Source organism: Pristis pectinata, chromosome 11, assembly GCF_009764475.1.
Source record: "Pristis pectinata isolate sPriPec2 chromosome 11, sPriPec2.1.pri, whole genome shotgun sequence".
NCBI classification, from domain to species: Eukaryota; Metazoa; Chordata; class Chondrichthyes; order Rhinopristiformes; family Pristidae; genus Pristis; species Pristis pectinata.
Genome location: NC_067415.1, coordinates 2,322,563 through 2,350,001, shown reverse-complemented (window position 1 = coordinate 2,350,001; position 27,439 = coordinate 2,322,563). Strand labels below are relative to the sequence as shown.

The window sequence follows — 27,439 nt, the reverse complement described above, 5'->3', positions numbered from 1 at the left end:
TTGGATGAGGTTGTGAAAGGGTGAGTTAGTAAGTTTGCTGATGATACAAAGGTTGGTGGTGTTGTGGATAGTGTAGAAGTTTGCTGTAGGTTACAACAGGATATTGATAGAATGCAGACCTGGGCTGAGAAGTGGCAGATGGAGTTCAACCTGGATAACTGTGAAGTGATACACTTTGGGAGATCGAATCTGAAGGCAGAATACAAGGTTAATGGCAGGACTCTTAGCAGTGTGGAGGAACAGAGGGATCTTGAGGTCCAAGTCCATAGATCCCTCAAGGTTGCCACGCAGGTCGATAGGGTTGTTAAGAAGGCGTATGGTGTGTTGATCTCCATTAGTCAGGATATTAAGTTCAAGAGCCGCGAGGTAATGTTTCAGCTCTATAGAACTCTGGTCAGACCACACTTGGAGTATTGTGTTCAGTTCTGGTCGCCTCATTATAGGAAGGATGTGGAAGCTTTAGAGAAGGTGCAGAGGAAATTTACCAGGATGTTGCCTGGATTGGAGAGCAGGTCTTATGAGGATAGGTTGAGTGAGCTGGGGCTTTTCTCTTTTGAGTGATGGAGGATGAGAGGTGACTTGATAGAGCTGTACAAGGTGATAAGAGGCATAGATCGAGTGGACAGTCAGAGACTTTTTCCCAGTGCGACTATGACTAACATGAGGGGACATAATTTTAAGGGGATTGGAGGAAGGTATAAGGGGGATGTCAGGGGTAAGTTTTTTTACACGGAGAGTGGTGGGTGTGTGGAACACACTGCCGGCACAGGTTGTGGGGGCAGATACATTAGGGACATTAAGAGACTCTTAGATAGACTCATGAATGATAGAGAAATGGAGGGCTGTGTGGGAGGGAAGGGTTAGATAGATCTTAGAGCAGGATAAAATGTCGGCACAACATCATGGGCCGAAGGGTCTGTACTGTGCTGTAGTGTTGGATGTTCTAATGAGGAAACATTAGATGCCTACTCTCCAAAAACCAGAAGAATGAGAAGTGAGCTTATTGAAACAAGATTCCAAGGGCAGATGGACTCAGAGTGAAACAGCACAGAAATTGGCTCTTCTGCCCAACTTCCCCATGCCAACCATTGCCTTCCTGAGCTAGTCCCATTTGCCTGCATTTGGACCAAATCCTTTCTTAGCCATGTACCTTCAAACACTGTGATTGTCCCCACCTCTACCACTTCCTCTGGCAGCTTGTTCCATGTACTCACCACCCTCTGTGTGAAAAGTTGCCCCTCACGTCCCTTTTAGATCTTTCCCCTCTCACTTTAAATCTATGCCTCCAGTTTTGGACCTTCCTACCCTGGAAAAAGACTGTTACCATTCACTTATCTCTGCCCCTCTTCATTATTTAAATCTCTGAAATGTCACCCCTCAGCCTCCTTCACTCCAGGGAAAACAGTCCCAGCCTGTCCAGCCCCTCCTTATAACCCAAGCCCTCCGGTCCCGGCAACATCCTTATCAATTGTTTTTGCACCCCCTCCAGTTTAGTGACATCCTTCCTACAGCAGGGCAACCAGAACTGCGCACAGTACTCCAAGTGTGGCCTTACCAATGTCGCGTACAGCTGTAACATGACGTCCCAACTCCTGTACTCAGTACTCTGACCAGTGAGGCCAGCGTGCCAAACACCTTCTCCACCACCCTGTCGACCTGTGTCGCCACTTTCAAGGAACTTTCGAGGTCTCTCTGTTCTAAAACACTCCCCAGGGCCGAACCATTTGCTGTGCAAGACCTGCCCTGGTTTGTTTTACCAAAATTCAACACCTCACATTTATGTGAATTGAACTCCATCTGCCACTCCTTGGCCCAGTGGATCAAGATCCTTTTGAAATCTTGGATAACCTTCTTCACTGTCCACTGTACCACCAATGAAGTGTCATCTGCAAACTTCCTCACTGTTCCACCTACATTCCCTTCCAAACTGTTAATATACCGAGACGAGAGAATGTTTCTCCTTGTGGAGGAAGCTCGAGCTTGAGGGAGAATGGTTTCAGGATAAGGGTGGGGTTCCAATTAAGATGGAAGTGGAGGAAGTCTCCTCTCTGAAGTTTATGAACCTTCTGAACTCTACTGCAGAGAGCTGTGGAGGCCAAATCATTGAATCAGTTCCAGGCTGAGACACAAGCGAGTGTAGATGCTGGAATCTGGAGCAACAAACGATCTGCTGGAGGAACTCAGCAGGTCGAGCAGCATCTGTGGGGTGAAATGGACGGTCAACGTTTCAGGTCCAGACCCTTCATCTGGACTGAAAGATAGAGGGGAGAGAGACACAATAAAGAGGTGAGGGGAAGGGGTAGGGCAAGAGCTGGCAGGTGATGGGTGGATCCAGGTGAGGAGGGGTGACGGGCGGATGGAGGAGGTGGGGTGGAGATAGTGACAGAGGCTGGGAGGTGAGAGGTGGAGGTGACGGAGGGCTGCAGATGAGGGCTCAGATGGGGGAGGCAGGTGGAGCTTGGAACCAAATGAGGGAGGTGGGGAGGGCAGACCCAGTGTGTGGGTGATGAGGGCTGGGGTGGCTGGAGGAGGAACTGGGCAGATCAGGAGGAGAGAGAAAAGGGACAGACCGGCAATATGATCGACATTTGAGGAAACCTGTTGTCCTGCTGGGCTCACCTCTGTGTGACTCCTGACCCACAACATTGTGGCCGACTCTTTGACTACCCCCTGGAACGTCTGTTGAGACTTTCTGTTGTATGGAAACCACAACAAAGTGGCTTCCCACCAGCTTCTGAAGGGCAGTCAGGGAGGGGCAATAAACGCTGGCCTTCCCAGACCTTGCGAAGGGAACCCAGGGAAATAAACAGTATGTGTTTGAGTGATAAGAGGACTAGAATATAAAAGCAAGGAGGCTTTAAAAGGCGTTGGTCAGATCGCATTTGGAATATTGTGAGCAGTTTTTGGGCCCCGTATCTGACGAAAAATGTGCTGGCCCTGAAGAGGGTCCAGACAAGGTTCACAAGAACGATCCCAGGAATGAAAGGGTTAACGTACGAGGAGCGTTTGATGCCTCTGGGCCTGTACTCAATGGGGTTCAGGAGGATGAGGGGGGATCTCACTGAAACCTACCGGATACTGAAAGGCCTGGATAGTGTGGACACGGAGAGGATGTTTCCATCAGTGGAAGAGTCTGGGATCCGAGGGCACAGCCTCAGAATAAAGGGACGTCCCTTTAGAACTGAGATGAGGAGGAATTTCTTCAGCCAGAGGGTGGTGAATCTGTGGAATTCGTGGGTGTACGTGAGGCAGAGATTGATAGGTTCTTGATTGGTAAGGTTACAGGGAGAAGGAGGGAGAATGGGATTGAAATAAAAATCAGCCATGATTGAATGACGGGGCAGACTCCATGGGCTGAATGGCCTAATTCTGCTCCTATATCTTATGGCTAAATATTGAACTCCCCACTCTTTAAAACAGAGCAGTGAGATCACTTGATTTGATTTAACATTTCATCCCACAGACATGGCAACGTCAGCATGGATCCCAAATTTGACCCTTGATCCCACTGATTACACACCGGAAAACCCAGAGCTGAGCAGAAGACGCAGACTGGTGTTCACAGGGTGGGCGTGTGTGTATAAGACAGTAAGCCAATTCATCACAGCTTGGCACGGCAACGGCTCTGCCCAAGACCACAAGAAATTGGAGAGATTTGTGGACACAGCCCAGTGCATCACGTAAACCAGCCTCCCCTCCATCGACTCCATCTACACTTGCCACTGCCTTGGGAAAGCAGCCAACTATTTAAAACTTTGGTTTGGCCGCACTTGGAGTATTGCGTGCAGTTCTGGTCGCCCCCATTACAGGAGGGATGTGGAGGCTTTGGAGAGGGTGCAGAGGAGTTTCACCAGGATGCTGCCTGGATTAGAGGGCATGAGCTATAAGGAGAGGTTGGACAAACTTGGGTTGTTTTCTCTGGAGCGTCGGAGGCTGAGGGGAGATCTGATAGAAGTTTATAAAATTATGAGAGGCACAGATAGGGTAGACAGTTGGAATCTTTTTCCCAGGGTAGAAATGTCTAATACTACAGGACATGCATGTAAGGTGAGAGGGGGAAAGTTTGAAGGAGATGTGTGGGGAAAGTTTTTTTTTTATATATACACAGTGGTGGGTGCCTGGAACGGGCTGCCAGGGGTGGGGGTGGAAGCAGATACAATAGTGGGGTTTAAGAGGCTGTTAGACACATGAATGCGCAGGAAATGGAGGGAGATGGATCATGTGCAGGCAGAAGAGAAGTAATTTGGCATCAAGTTTGGCACAGACATTGTGGGCTGAAGGGTCTGTTCCTGGGCTGTACCATTCTATTGACATAATCAAGGACCCCTCCCACCCTGGTTATTCTGTCTTCTCCTCTTCCAACAGGCAAGAGATACAAAAGCTCGAGCACACATACCACCAGGCTCGAGGACAGCTTCTATTCCGCTGTTATCAGACTCTTGAATGGATCTCTTGTACAATAAAGTTGAAGTCTTGATCTCCCAATCTACCTCATCGTGGCCCTTGCACCTTATTGTCTCCCTGCAGTGGACTTTCTCTGTGACTGTGACACTATATTCTGCATTCTGTTTTCCTTTTTACTACCTCAATGTACTTCTGTATGGAATGATCTGTCTGGATGGTACGCAGACAAAAGCTTTTCATTGTATCTCAGTATTGGTATTGGTTTATTATTGTCACTTGTACGGAGGTACAGTGAAAAACTTGTCTTGCATACCAATTGTACAGATCAATTCATTACACAGTGCATTGAGGTAGTACAGGGTAAAAACAATAACAGAATACAGAGTAAAGTGTCACAGCTACAGGGAAGTGCAGTGCAGGTAGACAATAAGGTGCAAGGTCAAACAAGGTAGATTGTGAGGTCAGGAGTCCATCTCATCATATCAGGGAACCATTCAATAGTCTTATCACTGTGGGACAGAAGCTGTCCTTGAGCCTGGTGGTACGTGCCCTCAGGCTCCTGTACCTTCTGCCTGAAGGGAGAGAAGAGAGAATGACCCGGGTGGGTGGGGTCTTTGATTATGCTGGCTGCTTCACCAAGACAGCAAGAAATATAGACATAGTTCATGGAGGGGAGGCTGGTTTCTGTGATGTGCTGGGCTGTATCCACAACTCTCTGCAGTTTCTTGCGGTCCTGGGCAGAGCAGTTGCCGTCCCAAGCCGTGATACATCCAGATAGGATGCTTTCTATGGTGCATCGATAAAAGTTGGTGAGTGTCAAAGGGGACATGCCAAATTTCTTCAGCTTCCTGAGGATGTAGAGGCACTGGTGAGCTTTCTTGGCCGTGGCGTCCACGTGGCTGGAGCAGGACAGGCTTTGGTGATGTTCACAAACCAATTACCAAGTTTAATGTATCGAATCTTCACGTGGGCCTGACATGGGCTGTGGAAATCCTGTTATCCCCGCTGGTATGGAACCAAGAGACCTGGCAGCACAGGGAGATGGCGTGGTGAGGAAGGTGTACAGCACACTTGCCTTCATCAACTGGGGCACTGAATACAGGAGTTGGGATGTCGTGTTACAACTGTACAAATGGTTGGCTCGTCTGCACTTGGAGTATCGTGTGCAGTTCTGGCTGCCAGACCACAGGATTAGGCTGGAGAGGGTGCAGATAACATTCACAGGAACATTGCCAGGACTGGAGGGCTTGAGTTACAAAGAGAGACTGGACAGGCTGGGACTGTTTACCCTGGAGCGAAGGAGGCTGAAGGGTGACCTTATGGAAGTTCACAAAATTATAGGGATACAAGTAGGATAGGTAGTCTTTTTACCAGGGTAGCGGCATCCAAAACGAGAGGGCACAGGTTCAAGGTGAGAGGGGAAAGATTTAAAGGGGACCTGAGGGGCAACTTTTCCACACAGAGGGTGGTGGGTGTGTGGAACGAGCTGCCAGAGTAAGTGGTAGAGGTGCGGACAGTTACAACGTTTGAACGGCACTTGGACAGGTACATGGATAAGAAAGGTTTAGAAGGATCTGGGCCAAATGCAGGCAGATGGGACTAGCTTAGATGGGAATCTCGGTCGGCATGGACCAGTTGCACTAAAGGGCCTGTTTCTGTGCTGTGAGACTCTATGAGTTTAGTCTCTGAATAAGAGTCAAGTCAAGTTTATTGTCAGATGCACAAGTCCACGTGTGCGCAGGAGAAATGAAAAACTTACCTGCAGCAGCATCACAGGCACAGAGCATTGTGAAAGCAGCATTCACAAGAAAAACCATAAATTAAACATAAATTATACACAATTTTTACAAGAAAGACCACAATTAGAACAAAAAAAAGTCCATTTTAGTGCAAAGTGATCAAAGTGGTCATAATGTTGATGAACTGTAGTGATCAGGGTTGTGCAGGTTGGTTCAAGAACCGAATGGCTGAAGGGAAGTAGCTGTTCCTGAACCTGGTGGTGTGGGACTTCAGGCTTCTGTACCTCCTGTCCGATGGGAGCTGGGAGAAGATGGCACGGCCCGGATGGTGGGGGTCTTCGATGATGGGTGTTGCTTTTGCTCGGAGGGAAGGGAATCTTTGGATTTCACATCCCTGGGGAACTGCGAGGGCTGGCATTAGGGCAGAGATCGATCGATGTTTGACAGGAAGGCAACAAGGACACGGGGAAGGAGATGCAAAGAGGGCAAGGCACAGGGTTGGGCAAGTCCTCGCTAACCGAGGCAGGTTCTGGTATTAGGAAACTCGTGCATCACTGGAGGTCTCCTCCATTTTCCGGGCACCCGACACCAGCACACTCACCACTGCTCCAGTCCCAGCCCTTGTGCCAGTTGGATTTGCAAGTGAAGTCCTGCCGACAGTCCTCCCACCACTCATCACAGTCCGTCTTGCAGATGGGAATGTGGAGGACCCGCTCCTCCCTCCAAGACTCTTCAGCCTGCCACAAAGACGGAGAAGTGACTCACCGTTCCTCAGCAATGCCGCGATCCCGAGAGACAGGAACAAGGGCCTAATGGCAAACAAATGCTGATTCCCCGAGGGGGACTCTGCTGGGAGACAGAGTGGTTGTCCCATTCCTGGGTTTGGAGCCTCCAGGAAGGAGACCCCAAACTCCACATAGAACCTAGAGCAGTACAGCACAGGAACAGGCCCTTCGGCCCACCAGGTCTGTGCCAACCACAATGCCGAATTCAACAAAATCTCTTCTGCCTGCACGTGATCCACATCCCTCCATTTCCTGCATATTCATGTGTCGATCTAACAGCCTCTTAAACCCCATTATCGTATCTGCCTCCACCATCACCCCCAGCAGCCCGTTCCAGACACCCACCACTCTCTGTGTAAAAAAAACTTGCCCCGCACATCTCCTTTAAACTTACCCCCTCTCACCTTCAATGCATGCCCTTTAGTATTTGACACTTCCACTCTTGGAAAAAGACTGGTTACCCTATCTGTGCCTCCCATAACTTTATAAACCTCTATCAGGTCTCCCCTCAGCCTCTGACGCTCCAGAGAAAACAACCAAAGTTTGTCCAACCTCTCTTTACAGCTCAGACCCTCTAATCCAGGAAGCACCCTGGTATTTAATGCAGACACCAGAGACTGCAGACACTGGAATCTGGAAAACCAAACAATCCGCTGGAGCAACTCAGCGTTTCAGGTTGAAATCCTCCATCAGGTCATCCTGCACAGGTCCTGATCCTGAGGCAGGGTTCCAACCTGAAACGCCGACAATCCTTCCCCCTCCACAGATGCTGCTCAACCCACTGAGTTCCTCCAGCAGATTGTTTGTTGCTCCTTATTGAAGACACTGACTTGTCATCAATAACCTCCCTTGTGAGGCACAGCACATCACATTCTTGATGCTGTTCTGAAAAAGAACAGAAGCTCCAAAGAGCACAACCGTTTCTGACAATCAACATTTTCTGACAGAAAAACAGAAAATGCACTCCAATGAATAAAAGCTCTGCTCAACCTTTCTCCATAACTCAGTCCCCGAGTCCTGACAAATTTTGCTTTTATTCAGGGTTGCCATAGAAACCATAGAACCATACAGCACAAAACAGGCCCTTCGGCCCACCATGTTGTGCCGTCCATCAAACCACCCTCACACTACCTAACCCCTTCCTCCCGCATATCCCCCCATCCCGCACTCCTCCATGTGCCTATCCAACAAGCTCTTGAACCTGTCCAATGTATCTGCCTCCACCACCACCCCAGGCAGTGCATTCCATGCACCAACCACCCTCTGGGTGAAAAACCTCCCCCTGACATCTCCCCTGAACCTCCCACCCATAACCTTAAAGCCATGCCCTCTCGTCTTGAGCACTGGTGCCCTGGGAAGGAGGCGCTGACTGTCTACTCTATCTATTCCTCTCAGTATTTTATATACCTCTATCATGTCTCCTCTCATCCTCCTCCTTTCCAGTGAATAAAGCCCCAGCACCTTAAGCCTCTCCTCATATTCAATACTCTCTAATCCAGGCAGCATCCTGGTAAATCTCCTCTGCACCCTCTCCAACGCCTCCACATCCTTCCTATAATGAGGCGACCAGAACTGAACACAGTACTCTAAGTGTGGCCTAACTAGAGTTTTGTAAAGCTGCATCATCACCTCGCAGCTCTTAAACTCAATCCCGTGACTTATGAAAGCCAACATCCCATTGGCCTTCTTAACTGCTCTATCCACCTGTGAGGCAACTTTCAATGAACTGTGAATATGAACCCCCAGATCCCTCTGCTCCTCCACACTGCCAAGTACCTTGCCGTTTACCCAGTACTCTGCCCTGGAGTTTGTCCTTCCAAAGTGTACCACCTCACACTTCTCCGGCTTGAACTCCATCTGCCACTTGTCAGCCCAGCTCTGCATCCTATCAATATCCCTCTGTAAGCTTCGTCAGCCCTCCACACTATCCACAACACCGCCGATCTTAGTGTCGTCCGCAAACTTACTAACCCAGCCCTCCACCCCCTCTTAATCTATAAATATCACAAAAAGTAGAGGTTCCAGAACCAATCCCTGCGGGACACCACTAGTCACTGCCTTCCAATCCGAGGGCACTCCTTCCACCACAACCCTCTGCTTTCTACATGCAAGCCAATTCCTAATCCACACAGCCAAGCTTCCTTGGATCCCTTGGCCTCTGACCTTCTGAAGAAGCCTACCATGAGGAACCTTATCAAACGCCTTACTAAAATCCATGTAAACCACATCCACCGCACTGCCCTCATCAATCTTCCTGGTCACCTCCTCAAAGAACTCTATCAGGCTTGTGAGGCAAGATCTTCCCTTCACAAAGCCATGCTGGCTGTCCCTAATCAATGATGTTGCCAGCATCAGCTCTCTTTTGCTTTGAGCAGTTTTCAATGATTTGCAAAGTTCCAGGAAATTAACCCTTTCCGAGTTGAAAACAGTAGCAGGAAAAAAAATCAAACCTTGTGGATGACCAAATAGGAATGAATTAGAGAAGGAAAACGGCCACCTGTTCATCCAACACCATGCAACTCAAAATAGATAATTCCTCCACACCGTCCCATCACACACTCCCAGGATCAGACACAGGGTGAAGCTCCCTCCACACCGTCCCATCACACACTCCCAGGGTGAGGACAGTGCAGGTTTTATCTGGAAAGCTCATGCTGTAAAACTCGTTTATTCTGAAGGGTGTGCATCCGAGGACAGTGCAGCTCACCCGCTGAATCCAAGGGCCGAGGTTGGGGGAGCACTCGTACAGACAGGTGTCCTGGATGAAGTGCCTCTTGCATTTCTCTGTCATGATGCCGCAGTGATTCCAGTTGAAGCTGTAGAGGTTGGACTGGTCGTTATGTGCTTCCAGGCTGGTGTTGGCTGTACAGCAGGCATTCTCCCTCCATGGCTCACACTGCACACAGAGAGAAGCAAGATTGCTGGGTATTCGGCAGAGGGAGGCATCTCAATAGACACAAAAGACATCATTAAGGACCCTCACTACCCAGGACATGCCCTCTTCTCGTTACTACCATCAGGGAGGAGGTACAGGAGCCTGAAGACCCACACTCAACAATTCAGGAACAGCTTCTTCCCCTCTGCCATTAGATTTCTGAACGGTCCATAAACCCATGAACACTACCTTGTTATTCCTCTTTTGCATTATTTATTTATTTTTGTAACTTAGAGTAATTTGTATGTCTTTATGCCTTGCACTGTACTGCTGCCACAAAACAACACATTTCACGACATATGTCAGTGATAATAAACCTGATTCTGAGATCCCTTGTACTCTACTTTGAAGAACAGAATATTCTCCCAGGGCTGGACAATATTTACCCTTAAATCATTTGTAGGGATCATCTTTCACAGGTAGACAGGGTGGTGAAGAAGGCTTTTGCCACGCTGGCCTCCATCAGTCAGGGCACTGAATGCAGATGTTGGGATGTTGCAGTTGGACAAGACGTTGGTGAGGCCGGATTTGGAATATTGTGTTCGGTTTTGTTTGCTCTGCTATAGGAACAATGCCATTAAGCTGGAAAGAGCGTAGAGGAGATTTAGGAGGATCTTGCTGGAACTCAAGGGACTAAGTTACAGAAAGAGGTTGAGTAAGTTGGGACTTTATTCATTGGAGCATAGGAGAATGAGGGGGTGATCTTACAGAGGTGTATAAAATTCAGGGGCATAGACAGGGTGAACGCACAGAGTCTTTCTCCCCCACAGTTGGGGAATCAAGAACTGGAGGGCCTGGGTTTAAGGTGAGAGGGGAGAGATTTAATAGGAACTTGCGGGGCAACTTCTTCACCCATAGGGTGGTCCGTATATAGAACGAGCTACCAGAGGAAGTGGTCAAGGAATATAAGTTAACAACATTTAAAAGACAGTTGCACAGGTACATGCACAGGAAAGGTTTAGAGGGATATGGGCCAAACGCAGGCAAATGAGACTGGTGTAGATGGGCGTCTTGGTCGGCATGGACCAGTTGGGCTGAAGGGCCTGTGCTGTATGACTCATACTCGAATTTGAAGAGCAGAATATTCTCCCAGGGCGAGGCAATATATAACCCTTTAATCACTTGGAGGAAGGGATGACCAGCTCACTATCGAGTGCAGTTAGCACAGAGACGGCTCCATGCTCACTGATTCCAACACTAGTCCAGATTTCTTGCTTTTACCTACTGTTTGTTTTGAGTCTGACATCCGTCACCCCTAAGCCCAGAGGCTCACACTATCGCCCAGTTTTAAAATTATTCAGGGCCCATTAGAGTCCTCCCTGCTTCTCGTCCATCACCACCCCTCCCTCTCTACACCCCTCCAGCACCACCCCTCCCTCTCTACACCCCTCCAGCACCACCCCTCCCTCTCTACACCCCTCCAGCACCACCCCACCCTCTCTACACCCCTCCAGCACCACCCCTCCCTCTCTACACCCCTCCAGCACCACCCCACCCTCTCTACACCCCTCCAGCACCACCCCTCCCTCTCTACACCCCTCCAGCACCACCCCACCCTCTCTACACCCCTCCAGCACCACCCCTCCCTCTCTACACCCCTCCATCACCACCCCTCCCTCTCTACACCCCTCCAGCACCACCCCTCCCTCTCTACACCCCTCCAGCACCACCCCTCCCTCTCTACACCCCTCCAGCACCACCCCTCCCTCTCTACACCCCTCCAGCACCACCCCTCCCTCTCTACACCCCTCCAACTCCTGCAGCAAGATCATCTCCCAGTGTAGTTGCTGCCCCTCTGTTGGCCATGCCTTTGGCTGCTTGAGCCCCAAGTTCCTCCTTCAACCTCTCCGCCTCTCTCTAAGAAGAAAGTTCTCCAAACCTTCCCCTAACACCAAGCCCCACTGGTCACAGCCTGTCAACCTGAGAAGAACCTGTTCATTCCTACTCTTTGCCTTCTGTCCGTTATCCAATACTGAAACCATGCTGGGACGTTAACCCCAATTCCTTGTGCTCTCAACGTTTTCAACATTCTGTGCGGGATCTTTTCAAAAACGCTTTGAAAATCCATTTCCACTGCATCCACTCATTTACTGTGCTGGATGCAACTTCAAAGAACTTCACAAGATGTGTCAAACATGATTTTCTTTTCATAAATCCATGTTGACTTTGTTCCTTCATGATATTATTCTTGGTGTCCTGATATTACCACCTCTTTTACAGACTCCAGCGTTTTCCCTGCTGCTGGGGTTAGGCTGAAGGTGTATGGCTCTCTGTTTACTCTCTCTCTCTTCTATCTGAAATAGCGGGGTGATATTAGCTGCCTTCCAGTCTGTAGGAACCATTTCAGCATCTTAATGAATTTATGAGGTCAAGATCTGTGCATCCATTATCGCCATAGCTACCTCTGTCAAAGCCATGGCATGTAGATGATCGGGGTTTTGAGATTGATGATACCACCTCACATTCTTCTGAACTCGAGCATGGGCACAATCTGTTTAATCTCTCAGGTAGGTCTGTCATCGCAGGAATGAACCCGGTATATCTTTGCTGCTTGCCTCCTATTACAGACTACATCCTTGCTCAGGCAGAGATACCACATTTGTGCACAGTATTCCTGATGTGGTCTCACCAGGGCCCGATACAATCGAAGCAAGACGTCTCCACTCTTGCACTCAAATCCTCTTAACATAAAGGCCAACATATTGTTTGCCTTCCTAGTTGCTTGCTTCTCCTGCACATTAGGCTTCAGTGATTTCTGTACAACATCCAGGACCCTCTCAAAACCTTCCAACCTCTCATCTGAGACTTTATCCGTGCTTTGCATTTCCTTACAAGGTGGGTGAGCTCACGTTTTTCTGCATTATATTCCTGTGCCATGCCTTAGCCCGTTCACTTAACCTGTCCATGTGTTCTTGAAACCTCTCAACATCCTTCACACTTCCACCCGTATTTGGATCATTAGCAAACCTGAATAGATTGCAACTGGTCCCTTCGGGCAAATCATTGGCAAATGGGATTGGTATTATTGGGTAAGGAAGCTCACCAGTGCCTCTACTTCCTCAGGAGGCTGAAGAAATTTGGCATGTCCCCTTTGAGCCTCACCAATTTTTGTCGATGCACCACAGAAAACATCTTATCCAGATGCATCACAGCTTGGTACGGTAACTGCTCTGCCCGGGACCACAAGAAACTGCAGAGAGTTGTGGACACAGCCCAGTGCATCACAGAAACCAGCCTCCCCTCCATGGACTCTGTCTACACTTCTCCCTGTCTTGGGAAAGCAGCCAACATAATCAAAGACCCCACCCACCCTGGACATTCTTTCTTCTCCCCTCTCCCATTGGGCAGAAGATACAAAAGCCTGAAAGCACATACCACCAGGCTCAAGGACAGCTTCTATCCCGCTGTTATAAGAATATTGAATGGTTCCCCTAGTACGATAAGATGGACTCTTGACCTCACAATCTACCTCGTCGTGGCCCTTGCACCTTATTGTCTGCCTGCACTGCACTTTCTCTGTAACTGTAACACTTTATTCTGCATTCTGTTATTGTTTTCCCTTGTACTCAGTTCACTGATGTGATGAAATGATCTGTATGGATGGCATGCAAAACAAAGTTCTTCACTGTACCTCGCTACATGTGACAATAATAAACCAATTTAATTAATTTTGTGCCAATTTTTGGTTTGATAATTGCTGCTGTGAAGCACTAAGGCAATTTTACCATGTTAAAGGTGCTATACAAATGCAGATTTTCAGATGTTTTAAGTGGTCAGCCACTCTTGCAGCGTGTCTTGCGACGCTGTGCTTGTGGGAGAGCTAACACGATGCAGCTTTGTGCTTTTTTTAAATCACCAAAACATTGCAAGTCAAGTCTGTTAGCAACTCCTACGCGAGAGCAAGACACTTGATAAAACTGTCCCGAAAAGCGTTGAAGTTTTAGGAAAGCACTTGAAAGCAATGGAACTCTCAGTGGGACGATGTGTGTCTCTGTGAGTTTAACACTAACCCTCTGTGTGCCGTCACAACGAGTCTGTGAACATAAGGACAGTTTGTGAGAACATGCTTACTTGGCATGAATCAGTGTTGTGATTTCAAGGTCTCCAGGGTAGATTAACCATGACGCAATATCAATAAAACATTACAACGAGACCATCCTAACTATCTAATCAGCTGGCTTTGTTACAGGCAGCAGCAGGCAAGGTTAGGTGGGGTGGGGAATGGGAGTGGGAGATCTGTAGAAGGCAACATTCACTGAAAGGTCTCTCCTGTAGATCAACAGGGAATTCGGAAGAAATAGCTTTCTCCCAAAGAGAGGGGGAAGGGTGTTAGGTTTGGAGGATTACGGGTCATAGACCAAAGTGGAGACACAAAATGGAGAGTCTGCAGGTGCCCAAATCTGGAGTAAAAAAAAATCAAAGTGCTGGAGGAACTCAGCGGGTCAGGCAGCAACTGTGGAGGGAAACGGACAGTCAATGGGTCAAGTCGATACCTGCAGCGGTTTGTCTGGAGTTGTGATTAGATCAGCAATTAGACAACTGAATAGCAGAACACACTCAAGGGGCTGAATATCCTCCACAGAGTCACACAGCACGGAAACAGGCCCTTCAGCCCAACTGGTCCATGCTGACCAAGACTCCCATCTAAAATAGTCCCATTTGCCCGCATTTGGCCCATATCCCTCTAATCCTTTCCTGTCCATGTACCTGTCCAAGTACCTTTTAAATGTTGTTAATGTCCCTGCCTCACCCACTTCCTCTGGCAGCTCGTTCCATATACTGACCACCCTCCGGGTGAAAAAGTTACCTCTCAGGTTCCTACTAAATCTCTCCCCTCTCACCGTAAACCCATGCCCTCTAGTTCTTGACTCCCCAATCCTGGGGAAAAGACTGTGCACACTGACCCTATCTATGCCCCTCATAATTTTATACACCTCTAAGATCACCCTTCAGTCTCTTGTGCTCTAATGAAAAAAAGTCCCAACCTGCTTAACCTCTCTCCATAACTCAGTCCCTCGAGTCCTGGCAACATCCTCATAAATCTCCCCTGCACTCTTTCCAGCTTAATGGCATCTTTCCTATAGCAGGGTGACCAAAATATATAAAAAGATGCAAGAGTGGACATCAGACCTCTGGAAAATGATGCTGGAGATATAGTAATGGGGAACAAAGACGGCAGATGAACTGAATAAGTATTTTGTGTCAGTCTTCACTGTGGAAGACACCAGCAACATGCCAGAAATTCAAGAGAGTCAGGGGGCAGAAGTGAGTGCAGTCACTATTACTAAGGAGCAGGTGCTTGGGAAGCTGAAAGTTCTGAAGGTAGATAAGTCACCTGGACCAGATGGACTACACCCCTGGGTTCTGAAAGAGGCAGCTGAAGAGACTGTGGAGGCATTAGTAGTGATCTTTCAAGAATCACAAGAGTCAGGAATGGTTCCAGAGGACTGGAATATCGCAAATGTCACTCCCCTCTTTGAGAAGGGAGGGAGGCAACAGACAGGAAATTATAGGCCAGTCTGCCTGACCTCAGTGGTTGGTAAGATGTTAGAGTCCATTATTAAGGATGAGGTTTCGGGTACCTGGAAGCTCATGATAAAATAGGCTGAAGTCAGTATGGTTTCCTTAGGGGGAGATCTTGCCTGACAAATCTGTTGGAATTTTTTGAGGAAGTAACAGGCAGGATAGACAAAGGAGAGTCAGTGGATGTTATTTACTTGGATTTTCAGAAGGTCTTTGATACGGTGCTGCACAGGAGGCTCCTAAACAAGATAGGAGCCCATAGTATTACAGGAAAGGTACCAGCATGGATAGAAGATTGGCTGACTGGCAGAAGGCAGAGTGGGAATAAAGGGGGCCTTTTCTGGTTGGCTGCTGGTGACTAGTGGTGTTCCGCAGGGGTCGGTGTTGGGTCTGTTACTTCTCACGTTATATGTTAATGATCTGGATGACGGAATTGATGGCTGTGTGGCCAAGTTTGTGGATGATACAAAGATAGGTGGAGGGGCAGGTAGTGTTGAGGAAGCAGGGAGTCTGCAGAAGGATTTGGACGGGTTGGGAGAATGGGGGAGAGAAGTTGCAGATGGAATACAGCGCAGGGAAGTGTACGGTCATGCACTTTGGTAGGAGGAATAAAGGCACAGACTATTTTCTAAACAGGGAGCGAGTTCAGAAATCAGAGGTGCCAAGGGTCTTGGGAGTCCTAGTGCAGGATTCCCTGAAGGTTAACTTGCAGGTTGAGTCGGTGGTAAGGAAGGCAAATGCAATGTTAGCATTCATTTCAAGAGGACTAGAATATAAAAGCAAGGATGTACTGCTGAGGCTTTATAAGGCGTTGGTCAGACCACATTTGGAGTATTGTGAGCAGTTCTGGGCCTCATATCTAAGAAAGGATGTGCTGGCATTGGAGATGGTCCAGAGGAAGTTTACAAGAATGATCCCAGGAATGAAAGGGTTAACATATGAGGAACATTTGATGGCTCTGGGCCTGTACTCACTGGAGTTTAGAAGGATGAGGGGAAATCTCATTGAAATCTACCGAATACTGAAAGGTCTGTACAGAGTGGCCGTGGAGAGGATGTTTCCAGTAGTGGGAGAGTCCAGGACCAGAGGGCACAGCCTCAGAATAGAAGGACGTCCCTTTAGAACAGAGATGAGGAGGAATTTCTTTAGCCAGAGGGTGGTGAATCTGTGAAGTTCATTGCCACAGATGGCTGTGGAGGCCAAGTCATTGGGTGTATTTAAAGCGGAGGTTGACAGGTTCTTGATTAGTGAGGGCGTCAAAGGTTACGGGGAGAAGGCAGGAGAATGGGGTTGAGAGGGAAAAATAAATCAGCCATGATCGAATGGCAGAGCAGACTCGATGGGCCAAATGGCCTAATTCTGCTCCTATGTCTTAAAACTGGACACCATATTCCAAACACAGCCTCACCGACGTCTTGTGTGAGCTCCCGTGTAAAAGGACTGGGTCACCCTGGGTGGACACACACACTCTGTGGGGTGATGTTCTCCACAGACAACTACCCTTCCACTGCCCAAAGTCCCACTGTTGGAGCCAGTCCCAGGGCCAGTGGGGGAACACCTGCAGGGTAGAAGTGGCCTCAGACTTACAAACCCTAATCCTTCCCTGTTTCTCCATGGACCCACATCCTCCCTACCTCTGTACCCCCCTCACTGACACCAGAGGTTGCACCCCTGAAGGGTCATTGACCTGAGATGAAAACTTTGCCCTTCTCTCTCCACAGGAGCTGCCACATCTCCAGTAGCTGGCAGCATGTTGCTTCCAAACTCCATGACACGTTGATGCCCTCCAGGTCTGACCTCTTGCACTTGCCCAAGAGTTGTCACCGTACACTGGTGGCCTTGCCAGTGCCTGGGCCCCAAACACCCCTGCCTCTCGCTCAAGCTTCAAATGCTTCTTACAACACAACCTCTGTGGTGGACCAGCCTGAGTATCTCCTAATGTGGCCTGGTCATAGTCATAGAGAGAGAGAGAGAGAGAGAGTACAGAAACAGGCCCTTCTGCCCATCGAGTCTGTGGTGACCATCAAACACCCATTTACACCAATCCCATTTTATTCTCCCCACATTCCCATCAACTACCCCTCAGATTCTATCCCTAACCCCCACACTGGGGGTGATTTACCTTCCAATCTGCACGCCTCTGGAACGCAGGAGGAAACGGGAGCACCCGGGGGAAACCCACGCGGTCACAGGGAGAACGTGTAAACTTCACACACAGGCAGCGCCCGAGGTCAGGATCGAACCCAGGATGGATTCAGGGGAATGCTATTGGAGGCGCTATAACAATGCAAGTGGCTGCTGGAAATAGAAGCCGACCAAAGACCAAACTGGGTTTCACAGTCCAACATCCAGTCAGGTGGCAACGGCGACCAGAGAGGTGTCAGCAGAGCAGACAATGCCACCCAGGAGGTGCACGAAGGGAATATGGGCTCCCTCGAAGGGCTCAGAGGGTCAGGCAGCGTCTGTGGAGGGAGCATATGTTGCCTGGCCTCTGGCTGTTCCCTCCCCTTCCCCGGGCAAATTTACCTGTCTGTAGAGCTTCCCCTCGAAGCTCGGCTGCACCTTGTGGTGTTTCCCATCCATGCAGATGTTGAGGATGTCATTTCCAGCTGCCAGAGCGAGCGACAGAGCGAGCACCAGGACCACCAGCATCTTCCTGCACAAACAGTCAGGTCAAGGTTATCGTCACGTGCACAAGTCTGTGTGTGCACAGGTGCAATGAAAAACTTACCTGCAGCAGCACCACAGGCACAGAGCATCAGGTACACAACATTCATAATAAAAACATAAATTATACAAGAAAGAACACAGAATAAGAAAAACAAAGTCCACTGTAGTGCAAAGTGGTCCCAGTGTTGCTGTACTGAGGCAGTGACTAGGGTTGTGCCGGTTGGTTCAAGAACTGAATGGTTGAAGGGAAGTAGCTGTTCCTGAACCTGGTGGTGTGGGGACTTCAGGCTTCTGTACCTCCTGCCCGATGGCACGGCCCGGGTGAGGGGGATCTTTGATGATGGATGTTGCCTTCTTGAGGCAGCGCCTGCTGTAGATACTCCCGATGGTGGGGAGGGATGTGCCCGTGATGTATTGGACAGAGTCCACTACTCTCTGCAGCTTCTTACGTTCCTGCACATTCAAATTGCCGTACCAGACCATGGTGCAACCAGTCAGGATACTTTCAATGGCACATCTGTAGAAGTTTGTTAGAGTGTTCGGTGACAAGCCGAACCTCCTTAACCTCCTAAGAAAGTAAAGATGCTGGCACACCTTCCTTATGATTGCATCTGTGTGCTGGGATTAGGACAGGTCATCTGATAGGTTAACGCCTAAAAATTTAAAGCTGCCGACCCTCTCCACTGCCGATCCCCCAATGTAGACCGGTGCGAGTCAGAGTTGGTGACTCTGAGTGAACATTAGACCAAGTGCGAGGAACAGGCCATTCAGCCCATCCAGTCTGCTCCACCAGATCTTCTGTCCCAACACAATTTTCCTACCCCATCCCCACAGTCCTCGAACATACAAAAATCTACCCATCCCTGTTTCAAACACAGTCAGTGACTGACCCTCCAGCTAGAGAATTCCAGAGATTCACCACCCCCTGGGTGAAGAAATTTCTCCCCACCTCAGTCCTGAACAGCCAACCCCTAATTCTGAGCCTCTGACCCCTGTCCACACAGACCACCCTCCACACTCTGTTGGGCCCTCAAAATATTCTGTGGCATTTCACTGAGCTTGTCTCATTCCTCTGAACAAGCAGTTCATGCCTTTGCCATTGCTCTGATAAACAGAGGACAATGCACACAACACTGATAACAGGGGCGAGAATTCCTGGCTCCGCTTATCATTGTGTTGTCTGCTTATTACTAAGTTTCACTGAACTCCAGTAAATCTTTGCAAGTGAGAGAGCACAGATCCATAACAATTACTGTGATAACTCCTCGGAGCTTTGTTCTTCAGGGGCAATCATGATCAAGGTTACAGTTATCAGAGGACGGAAAAGTCAATCTTCAGTACCAAGTACAGCACAGATTAGACAAAGCTCAGTATTAACTGTCCTGACACTCCCAGAGCAGGGATATCTCAAGTCAGATACTGAGTAAAGCTCCCTCTATGCTGTCCTGACAGACACTCCCAGGGTTAAACGTAGAGAAAATCTTCCTCTGCACCATCCCATCACACACTCCTGGGGTCAGACACAGAGTGAAGCTCCCTCTGCACCATCCCATCACACACTCCCGGGGTCAGATACAGAGTGAAGCTCCCTCTGCACTGTCCCATCATACACTCCCGGGGTCAGACACAGAGTGAAGCTCCCTCTACACTGTCCCATCACACACTCTCGCACGTTGGACGTTATTTGGCTGTCATCATGTGGAGAAGCAAGCTTTTTGTAATGCTCCAATGTTGTAAATAAGAGATTGTCTTGTTTAAGAAACCACAGGTTAGACACAGTAGAGCTCCCTTTACCCTGTTCCCTCAGACATGCCCGGCCAGAGGTGACCCCACTGAGCCTGAATTGTTCACTGGACCCAGGACCTGAAGCCTTTCTCAGGAGCCGGTCTCACACAACATGAGCCACCTCTCTGAAACACCCTGTGTTGTTCCACATTTCACAGAGGTGTTTCACGTACGGACCTGCTCCTGCACACTCTCCAACCTCGTCCCATTTGCCCATAGCCCTCGAAACATACAACAGGATCAGGAACATAGGGCACAGGAACAGGCCCTTCGGCCCACGACGCTGCACCAAACTAATTAAACTAGTAATTAAATGCCCAACTAAACTAACCCCTTCTGCCCACCCAATGTCCATCTCCCTCCATTCGCTGCACATTCATGGGCCTGTCTAAGAGCCTCTTAAATGCCTCGTATCTGCCTCCACCCCCACTACAGCCTTTCCTCTCCATGCACCTGTCTAAATGTCTTTTAGATGTTGTTATTGTACCTGCCTCACCCGCTCCCTCTGGCAGCTCGTTCCATTTACCCACAATGAAGAAGTTGTCCCTCAAGTCCTTTTTAACTCATTCTCCTCTCACCTTAACCCTATGCCCCCTGGTTTTTGCTTCCCTTTCCCTGTTGTTTTCACTAATTTATTTTAAAATAGAATAAAGCACACACAGATAGATCGACTGGGAAAGTGGTCAAGGAATACATTTTGGGAAGTTAAACCAGGGCAGGACTTGCACAGTGAGTGGCAGGGACCTGGGGAGTGTTGTAGAACAGAGAGACATTGGGGAAAGTGGCAACACAGGTAGACAGAGTAGTGACGAAAGCATATGGCATGCTTGCCTTCATCAGCCGGGGCACTGAGTACAAGGGTTGGAATGTAGGGCCGTATAAGACGTTGGCTCGGCCGTACTTGGAGCACTGAGTGCAGTTCTGGTGCCACACAACAGCAAGCATATGATTAAGCTGGGAGTGGGTGAAGAAAAGATTCACGAACTTTTACCGATGCACCCTAGAAAGCATCCTATCTGGATGTATCACGGCTTGGTACGGCAACTGCTCTGCCCAGGACCGCAAGAAGCTGCAGAGAGTTGTGGACACAGCCCAGCGCATCACGGACACCAGCCTCCCCTCCTTGGACTCTGTCTTTACCTCTCGCTGTCTTGGTGAAGCAGCCAGCATAATCAAAGGCCCCACCCACCCGGGTCATTCTCTCTTCTCTCCTCTCCCATCGGGTAGAAGATACAGGAGCCTGAGGGCACGTACCACCAGACTTAAGGACAGCTTCTACCCCAGTGTGATAAGACTATTGAATGGTTCCCCTATACAATGAGATGGACTATGACCTCACGATCTACCTTGTTGTGACCTTGCACCTTATTGCACTGCACTTTCTCTGTAGCTGTGACACTTTTTGGAATGAGCTGCCAGAGGAGGAGGTGGAGGCAGGAAAGGGAACAGCATTTAAGAGGGATCTGGACAGGTACTAGAATGAGCAGGGCACAAAGGGAGACGGAATTAATGCAGGCAGGTGGGATTAGTTTAGGTAGTCACTATGGTTGGCATAGACATGATGGGCCGAAGGGCCTGTTTCTATGCTGTACAACTTTCAGACTCCAAAATGGGGACCAAAGGTTGTCAAACGAGTCCAACAGAGAGCCAAAAGCCTGAAGCAAGCAAAGCATGTTCGATTCACAGTAAAGCTCCCTCTATCCTGACTGTTCCAACATTCCCAGGATAGGGGGAGAGGAAAAGAAAGGTTCTGGTTGATTATAAACAGGCAAGACAGCAGTTCCATCAGGAGAAGCAACAAAATGTCTGCTCGTGGGACAGGTTTTCCAAGAAGCCTTTGAGAAGGAGGGGGTGTTCTGAGCAAAGAGGTTAAGACAAAGTCAAAAAAAGTAGTGAACAAACCTGGCACCGTCTTTGGTCCGTGGACAAGCTACACGCGGCGTCGGAGCTCTCCCTGCGTGTGCAGTAGGAACCGTGAGCTCGTGGAAACCAAGAACAAACTACACCTGGGAGTCCTCGATGTCCCTGAGTTCAACTCCACCTCTCTCTCTGCATCAGCAGTTCCAGGCAACTTTCCGTCTCAAAGGCTTATCTAACATCGGGCCATGATCCAAAGTGCAAAAACCACCAGACTCGCTCGCGTTAACCCCTTAACTATCAAATCAAACTTCTCGGCTTCAGATAATCTGCTGGAGGAACTCAAGCGGGTCGAGCAGCATCTGTGAAGGGAAAGGAATTGGTGACATTTCGGGTCGAAGCCCTGCATCGGGACTGGTTTCGACCCGAAACGTCAACCATTCCCCTCCCCCCACAGATGCTGCTCGACCCGCTGAGTTCCTGCAGCAGATTGTGTGTTGCTCCAGATTCCAGTGTCTGCAGTCCCCTGTGGCTCCTCTGTATTTCAGCTGCCTTGGCCATCTCCACAGCCTGTAATATATAACAGGATATACTTAACTTGTGGCAGCATAGTGGCACAGCGGGTATTGCCACTGCCTCACAGCCCCAGAGACCCGGGTTCGATCCCAACCTCCGGCGCTGTCTGTCTGTGTGGAGTTTGCACGTTCTCCCCATGACCGTGTGGGTTTCCCCCAGGTGCTCCGGTTTCCACCCACGTCCCAAAGACGTGCTGGGTTGGTGGGTTAATTGGCTGCTGTAAATTACCCCCAGCGTGTTGGTGAGGGGAGGGATCTGGGGGGAGTTGATGAGACTAAGGATTAGTGTAAATGGGTGGTCGCTGGTCAGCATGAAGTTGATGGGCTGAAGGGCCTGTTTTGGTGCTGGCTCTCTCTATAGCCTGAGACAGGAGAAAGCCTGAGCTGATGTTCAGACAAGTGACTCACCCCAACATCACCCCCAGCCATCTGGTGACAAGAATGGGGTGGGGAGGATGCCCCAGAGAGGAAGCAGTCGACAGGGGGCTTGGAGGAGGCTGCATCGTAGGAGAGGAAGGAAGCAAATGATTAGAGAAACAGTCACTTTCTTGTTTTGCATCTGCAAACTGCTTTAAAACCTTTCAGTCTGCTGTGGTCTCCATGGCTGCAAATTCATTAGTTCATTACTGCACCAGACTCCTGAAATTACAGATTAGTTGTACAAAACGTGGGCAAGGCCGCATTTGGAATATTGTGTTCAGTTTTAACCCTGGTGGAGGTTTACACTGGAGAGAGTGCAGAGGAGATTTCTGAGGATGTTGGCTGGACTCAAGGGACTGAGTTATGGAGAGCGGTTGAGCAGATTGGGACGCTTTTCAGTGGAGCGGAGGAGAATGAGGGGTGATCTTACAGAGGTGTATAAAATCATGAGCGGTATAGATACAGAGATTCTGGAGACGCTGGAATCTGGAGCAACACACACAAAGTGCCGGAGGAACTCAGCAGGTCAGGCAGTATCCGTGGAGGGAAATAAACAGTCGACGTTTTGGGCCGAGACCCTTCATCAGGACTGGAGAAGAAGAGGGCAGAAGCCAGAATAGGAAGGTGGGGGGGGAGGGGGAGGAACACACGCAGGCAGGGGACAGGTGAGGCCAGGTGAGAGGGAGAAGGTAGGTGGGTGGGGGGGGGGGGAGGGGGAGAAGATGTAATAAGCTGAGAGCTGATACGTAGAAGAGGCAAAGGGCTGAAGGAGGAGGAATCCGGTATAGAGAGGGTGAATGCGCACAGTCTTTTTCCCAGGGCTGTGGAATCAAGAACTAGAGGGCACAGGTTTAAGGTGAGAGGCAAGAGATCTAATAGGAACCCGAGGGGCAACTTTTTCACCCAGAGGGTGGTCAGTATATGGAACAAGCTACCAGAGGAAGTGGTTGGGGCAGGTATATTAACAACATTTAATAGGTACTTGGACAGGTACATGGATAGGAAAGGCCCAGAGGGATATGGGCCAAACGCGGGCAAATGGGACTGGCTTAGATGGGAATCTTGGTCAGCATGGACCGGTTGGGCTGAAGGGCCTGTTTCCGTGCTGTATGACTCTATGAAAACTGGGACTCTCTCCCCCCACCCCTCCAAATGCTCTCTAGCCCCAGGGTCTAGTCCTGACCCTGGACCAGCCATTATTACTCACATGGAAAGCTGCAGAGCGTCTGTCCCACTTACACCATCACCACACAATCCCTTTCACTTTCCCCAACATAAACAGCCCCCATGTACAATCCGCTGGTCTCAGTGTTCTCCAAGTGTTCTCCAGTCAGCTGCAAACTTAGCAGCTTACAGGCCCTTTAGCCCACTGAGTCTATGCCAACCATCAAGCACCCATTCCCCAATTTTTTATTGATGCACCATAGAAAGCATCCTATCCAGATTGGCAACTGCTCTGCCCGAGACCACAAGAAACTGCAGAGAGTGGTCAAAATGGACACAGCCCAGCACTTCGCAGAAACCAGCATCCCCTCCATGGACTCTGTCTACACTTCTCACTGCCTCGGAAAAGCAGCCAACATAATCAAAGACCCCACCCACCCCGGACATTCTCTCTTCTCCCCTCTCCCATTGGGCAGAAGATACAAAAGCCTTGAAAGCACGTACCACCAGGCTCAAGGACAGCTTCTATCCCACTGTTGCAAGACTACTGAATGGTTCCCTCATATGACAGGATAGACTCATGACCTCACAATCTACCTCGTTATAACCTTGCACCTTATTGTCTGCCTGCACTGCACTTTCTCTGTAACTGTGACATTTTATTCTGCATTCTGTTACTGTTTTCCCTTGTACTACCTCAATGCACTGATGTGATGAAATGGTCTGTATGGATGGCATGCAAAACAGTTTTTTACTCCCATTTTACCTTGCCCATATTCCATCACCTCCCACCAGCTTCTACTGCTCACCTCATTTACAGCGGCCAATTAATAAGATGATAAGATGAGATTTCTTTATTGGTCACATGTACATCGAAACACACAGTGAAATGCATCTTTTGCGTAGAGTGTTCTGGGGGCAGCCCGCAAGTGTCGCCACGCTTCCGGCACCAACATAGCATGCCCACAACTTCCTAACCCATACGCCTTTGGAATGTGGGAGGAAACCGGAGCACCCGGAGGAAACCCACGCAGACACGGGGAGAACGTACAAACTCCTTACAGACAGTGGCCAGAATTGAACCCGGGTCGCTGGCGCTGTAAAGCGTTATGCTAACTGCCACACTACTGTGCCTGCCCCCAAAGATCTGGTTCCACCGAGATTTGAACTCGGATCGCTGGATTCAGAGTCCAGAGTGCTAACCATTACACCACGGAACCCGGGTGAACCCACATGCCCTTTGGATGTGGGAGGAATCTGGAGCACCCAGAGGAAAGTCAGTCTTCTACTTTAAGACAGTAAGAAACAGTAGGGGAATACCAATATTCAGAATATCAGAAATAATTACATTTTTCCCCACCTTGGTTGGAAAGCGAAAGGCAGATGGTAAACCATGCTGGCAAACCAATTATTCCACCTAATTAGGTCACCTAACTTCCTAAAAGTAGACAGATTGATACACAAGGGACTGCAGGGGCTGGAATCTAGAGCAACAAACAATCTGCTAGAGGAACTTCGACATTTTGGGTTGAGACCCGCCCTGACGCAGGGTTTCCACCCGAAACATTGGCGACACGGTAGTGTAGCAGTTAGCGTAATGCTATTACAGCACCAGCGACCTGGGTTCAATTCCGGTCACTGTCTGTAAGGAGTTTGTACGTTCTCCCCGTGTCTGCGTGGGTTTCCTCCGGGTGCTCCGGTTTCCTCCCACATTCCAAAGGTGTACGGGTTAGGAAGTTGTGGACGTGCTATGTTGGCGCTGGAAGCGTGGCGACACTTGCGGGCTGCCCCCAGAACACTCTTCGCATAAGATGCATTTCACTGTGTGTTTCGATGGACATGTGACTGATAAAGAAATAAAGTGAAAACATTCCTTTTTCCCCCACAGATCCTGCTCGACCCGCTGAGTTCCTCCAGCAGACTGGAGACACACACAAGACGGCAGATGCTGGAATCTGGAGCAACACACAAAAAGCTGGAGGAACTCAGCAGTTCGGGCAACACCTATGGAGGGAAGTGGACAGTCGATGATTCAGGGGTCGAGACCAGGTGAAGGTTGAGTTCCGCTGAGTTCATCCAACGTCTTGTGTGTTGCTTCCTCCAACAGATGGTTCGACAGACTGACAGTTGGGTAAGGGGAAGTCCAGAGCAGGGAAAGTGAATTGAGATAGAAACTGAATCTCATTGGTTCACTGGGGATACAGACAGAGAGACACATGCAGGCAGGGAGAGAGAGGCCGAGACACACACACACGTGCACCCAAGCTCTCTCACTGACTTCTTCCTGCCTCTCTACTTCTAAACTCTCCGAGATCTGCTGACATTTCATTCATCTCCCTGCAGTGTCTTTTCCTTCCAAACTCCAACCAGTCTCGCCTGACCTGACACACTCTATGGAATCAGAGGAGCAATCACAGGCAGTGAGACATCCCTCCACCCCACCCCCACCCCCAAATCTGTCCCTCCACCCAAATCTGTCCCTGCCAGCCCCACACCCGGCCGCTGCACACCCTCACCTGAGCCCAGATGTGCTGTCCCAGCTCCAGATGTGCTGTCCCAGCTCCAGATGTGCTGTCCGGCCACAGGTGTGCTGCCACAGGCGCGCTCTCCCGGCCCCACGGGCGCTCTCCCGGCCCCAGATGTGCCCGCCGGGCCCCAGCTGTTGTCCCGGCGCCAGATGTGCCCACACCTGCCGCTCTCCGCTCCCGGGAAGGACACGCTCTCCCCTCCGCCACCGCGCATGCGCAGCCCTTTGCTACAGTGCGGGCGGTCTGCGCAGGCGCGCCCGGCTGCTGCCCACATGTGGCTTGGGGGGGGGGAGGAGACGGGAGGCCATTCGGGCCGTCCCGGCGCTGCCCGCAGTTACACGGAGACACGGGGGAGGCTGCAGATGCCGGAGCCTGCAGCAACACACGGGATGCAGGAGGAACCCAGCGGCTCAGGCGGCGTCTGTGGGGAGGGGATGGACCGTCAGTGGTTCGGCTGCAGCCGACCGTCCGTCTCCCTCCACAGATGCTGCCCGACCGCCGGGTTCCTCCGGCACCTCGTGTGTGGCGCCACAGGTTACCCTTCATTGCCTTCCCCCAACACCCAGGCCAGACCAGGTAGACAACCAGAGAGAGAGAGAGAGAGTTCCCTCAGCATCAGGTGGACTGGGGAGATGGCCAGTATATGGAGAAAGGGGTGGTGAAAATACCTCCCTGTCATCTTATACACTTGTCCCCTTGGACACTCACCAATTTTTATGCTTGTACCATAGAAAGCATCCTATCCGCATGCATCACGGCTTGGTACGGAAACTGCTCTGCCTGAGACGGCTAGCGTAACGCTATTACAGCGCCAGCGACCCGGGTTCAATACCCATCGCTGTCGGTAAGGAGTTTGTATGTTCTCTCCATGACTGCGTGGGTTTCCTCCGGGTGCTCCGGTTTCCTCCCACATTCCAAAAGACGTACGGGTTAGGAAGTTGTGGGCCTGCTATGTTGGTGCCGGAAGCGTGGCAACACTTGCGGGCTGCCCCCAGAACACTCTATGCAAAAGATGCATTTCACTGTGTTTCGATGTACATGTGACTAATAAAGG

At 49.8% G+C, this 27,439-nt stretch overlaps 1 protein-coding gene and 1 non-coding gene across 3 annotated transcripts in view; both read right to left on the bottom strand.

The window, feature by feature from the left end:
* The window catches only part of folr (folate receptor), a 32,200-nt gene extending 5,605 nt beyond the window's left edge, over positions 1-26,595 (bottom strand). The window contains exons 1-4 of one of the 2 annotated variants that reach the window (XM_052025823.1): positions 26,374-26,595; positions 17,913-18,042; positions 9,636-9,824; positions 6,745-6,880 (exon numbers count right to left, since the gene is read on the bottom strand). In XM_052025823.1, coding sequence (XP_051881783.1) covers positions 6,745-6,880; positions 9,636-9,824; positions 17,913-18,038 — 451 coding nt within the window. In that variant the 5' untranslated portion in view covers positions 18,039-18,042; positions 26,374-26,595. Of the gene's footprint in view, positions 1-6,744; positions 6,881-9,635; positions 9,825-17,912; positions 18,043-21,743; positions 21,931-26,373 lie in introns of those variants that run through there. The other variant, XM_052025822.1, reaches the window with a different exon arrangement.
* On the bottom strand, positions 25,006-25,077 carry trnaq-cug (transfer RNA glutamine (anticodon CUG)). Its single transcript has one exon. It is a non-coding gene; the product is annotated as a tRNA-Gln (tRNA).
* Positions 26,596-27,439: the final 844 nt, after the last annotated feature.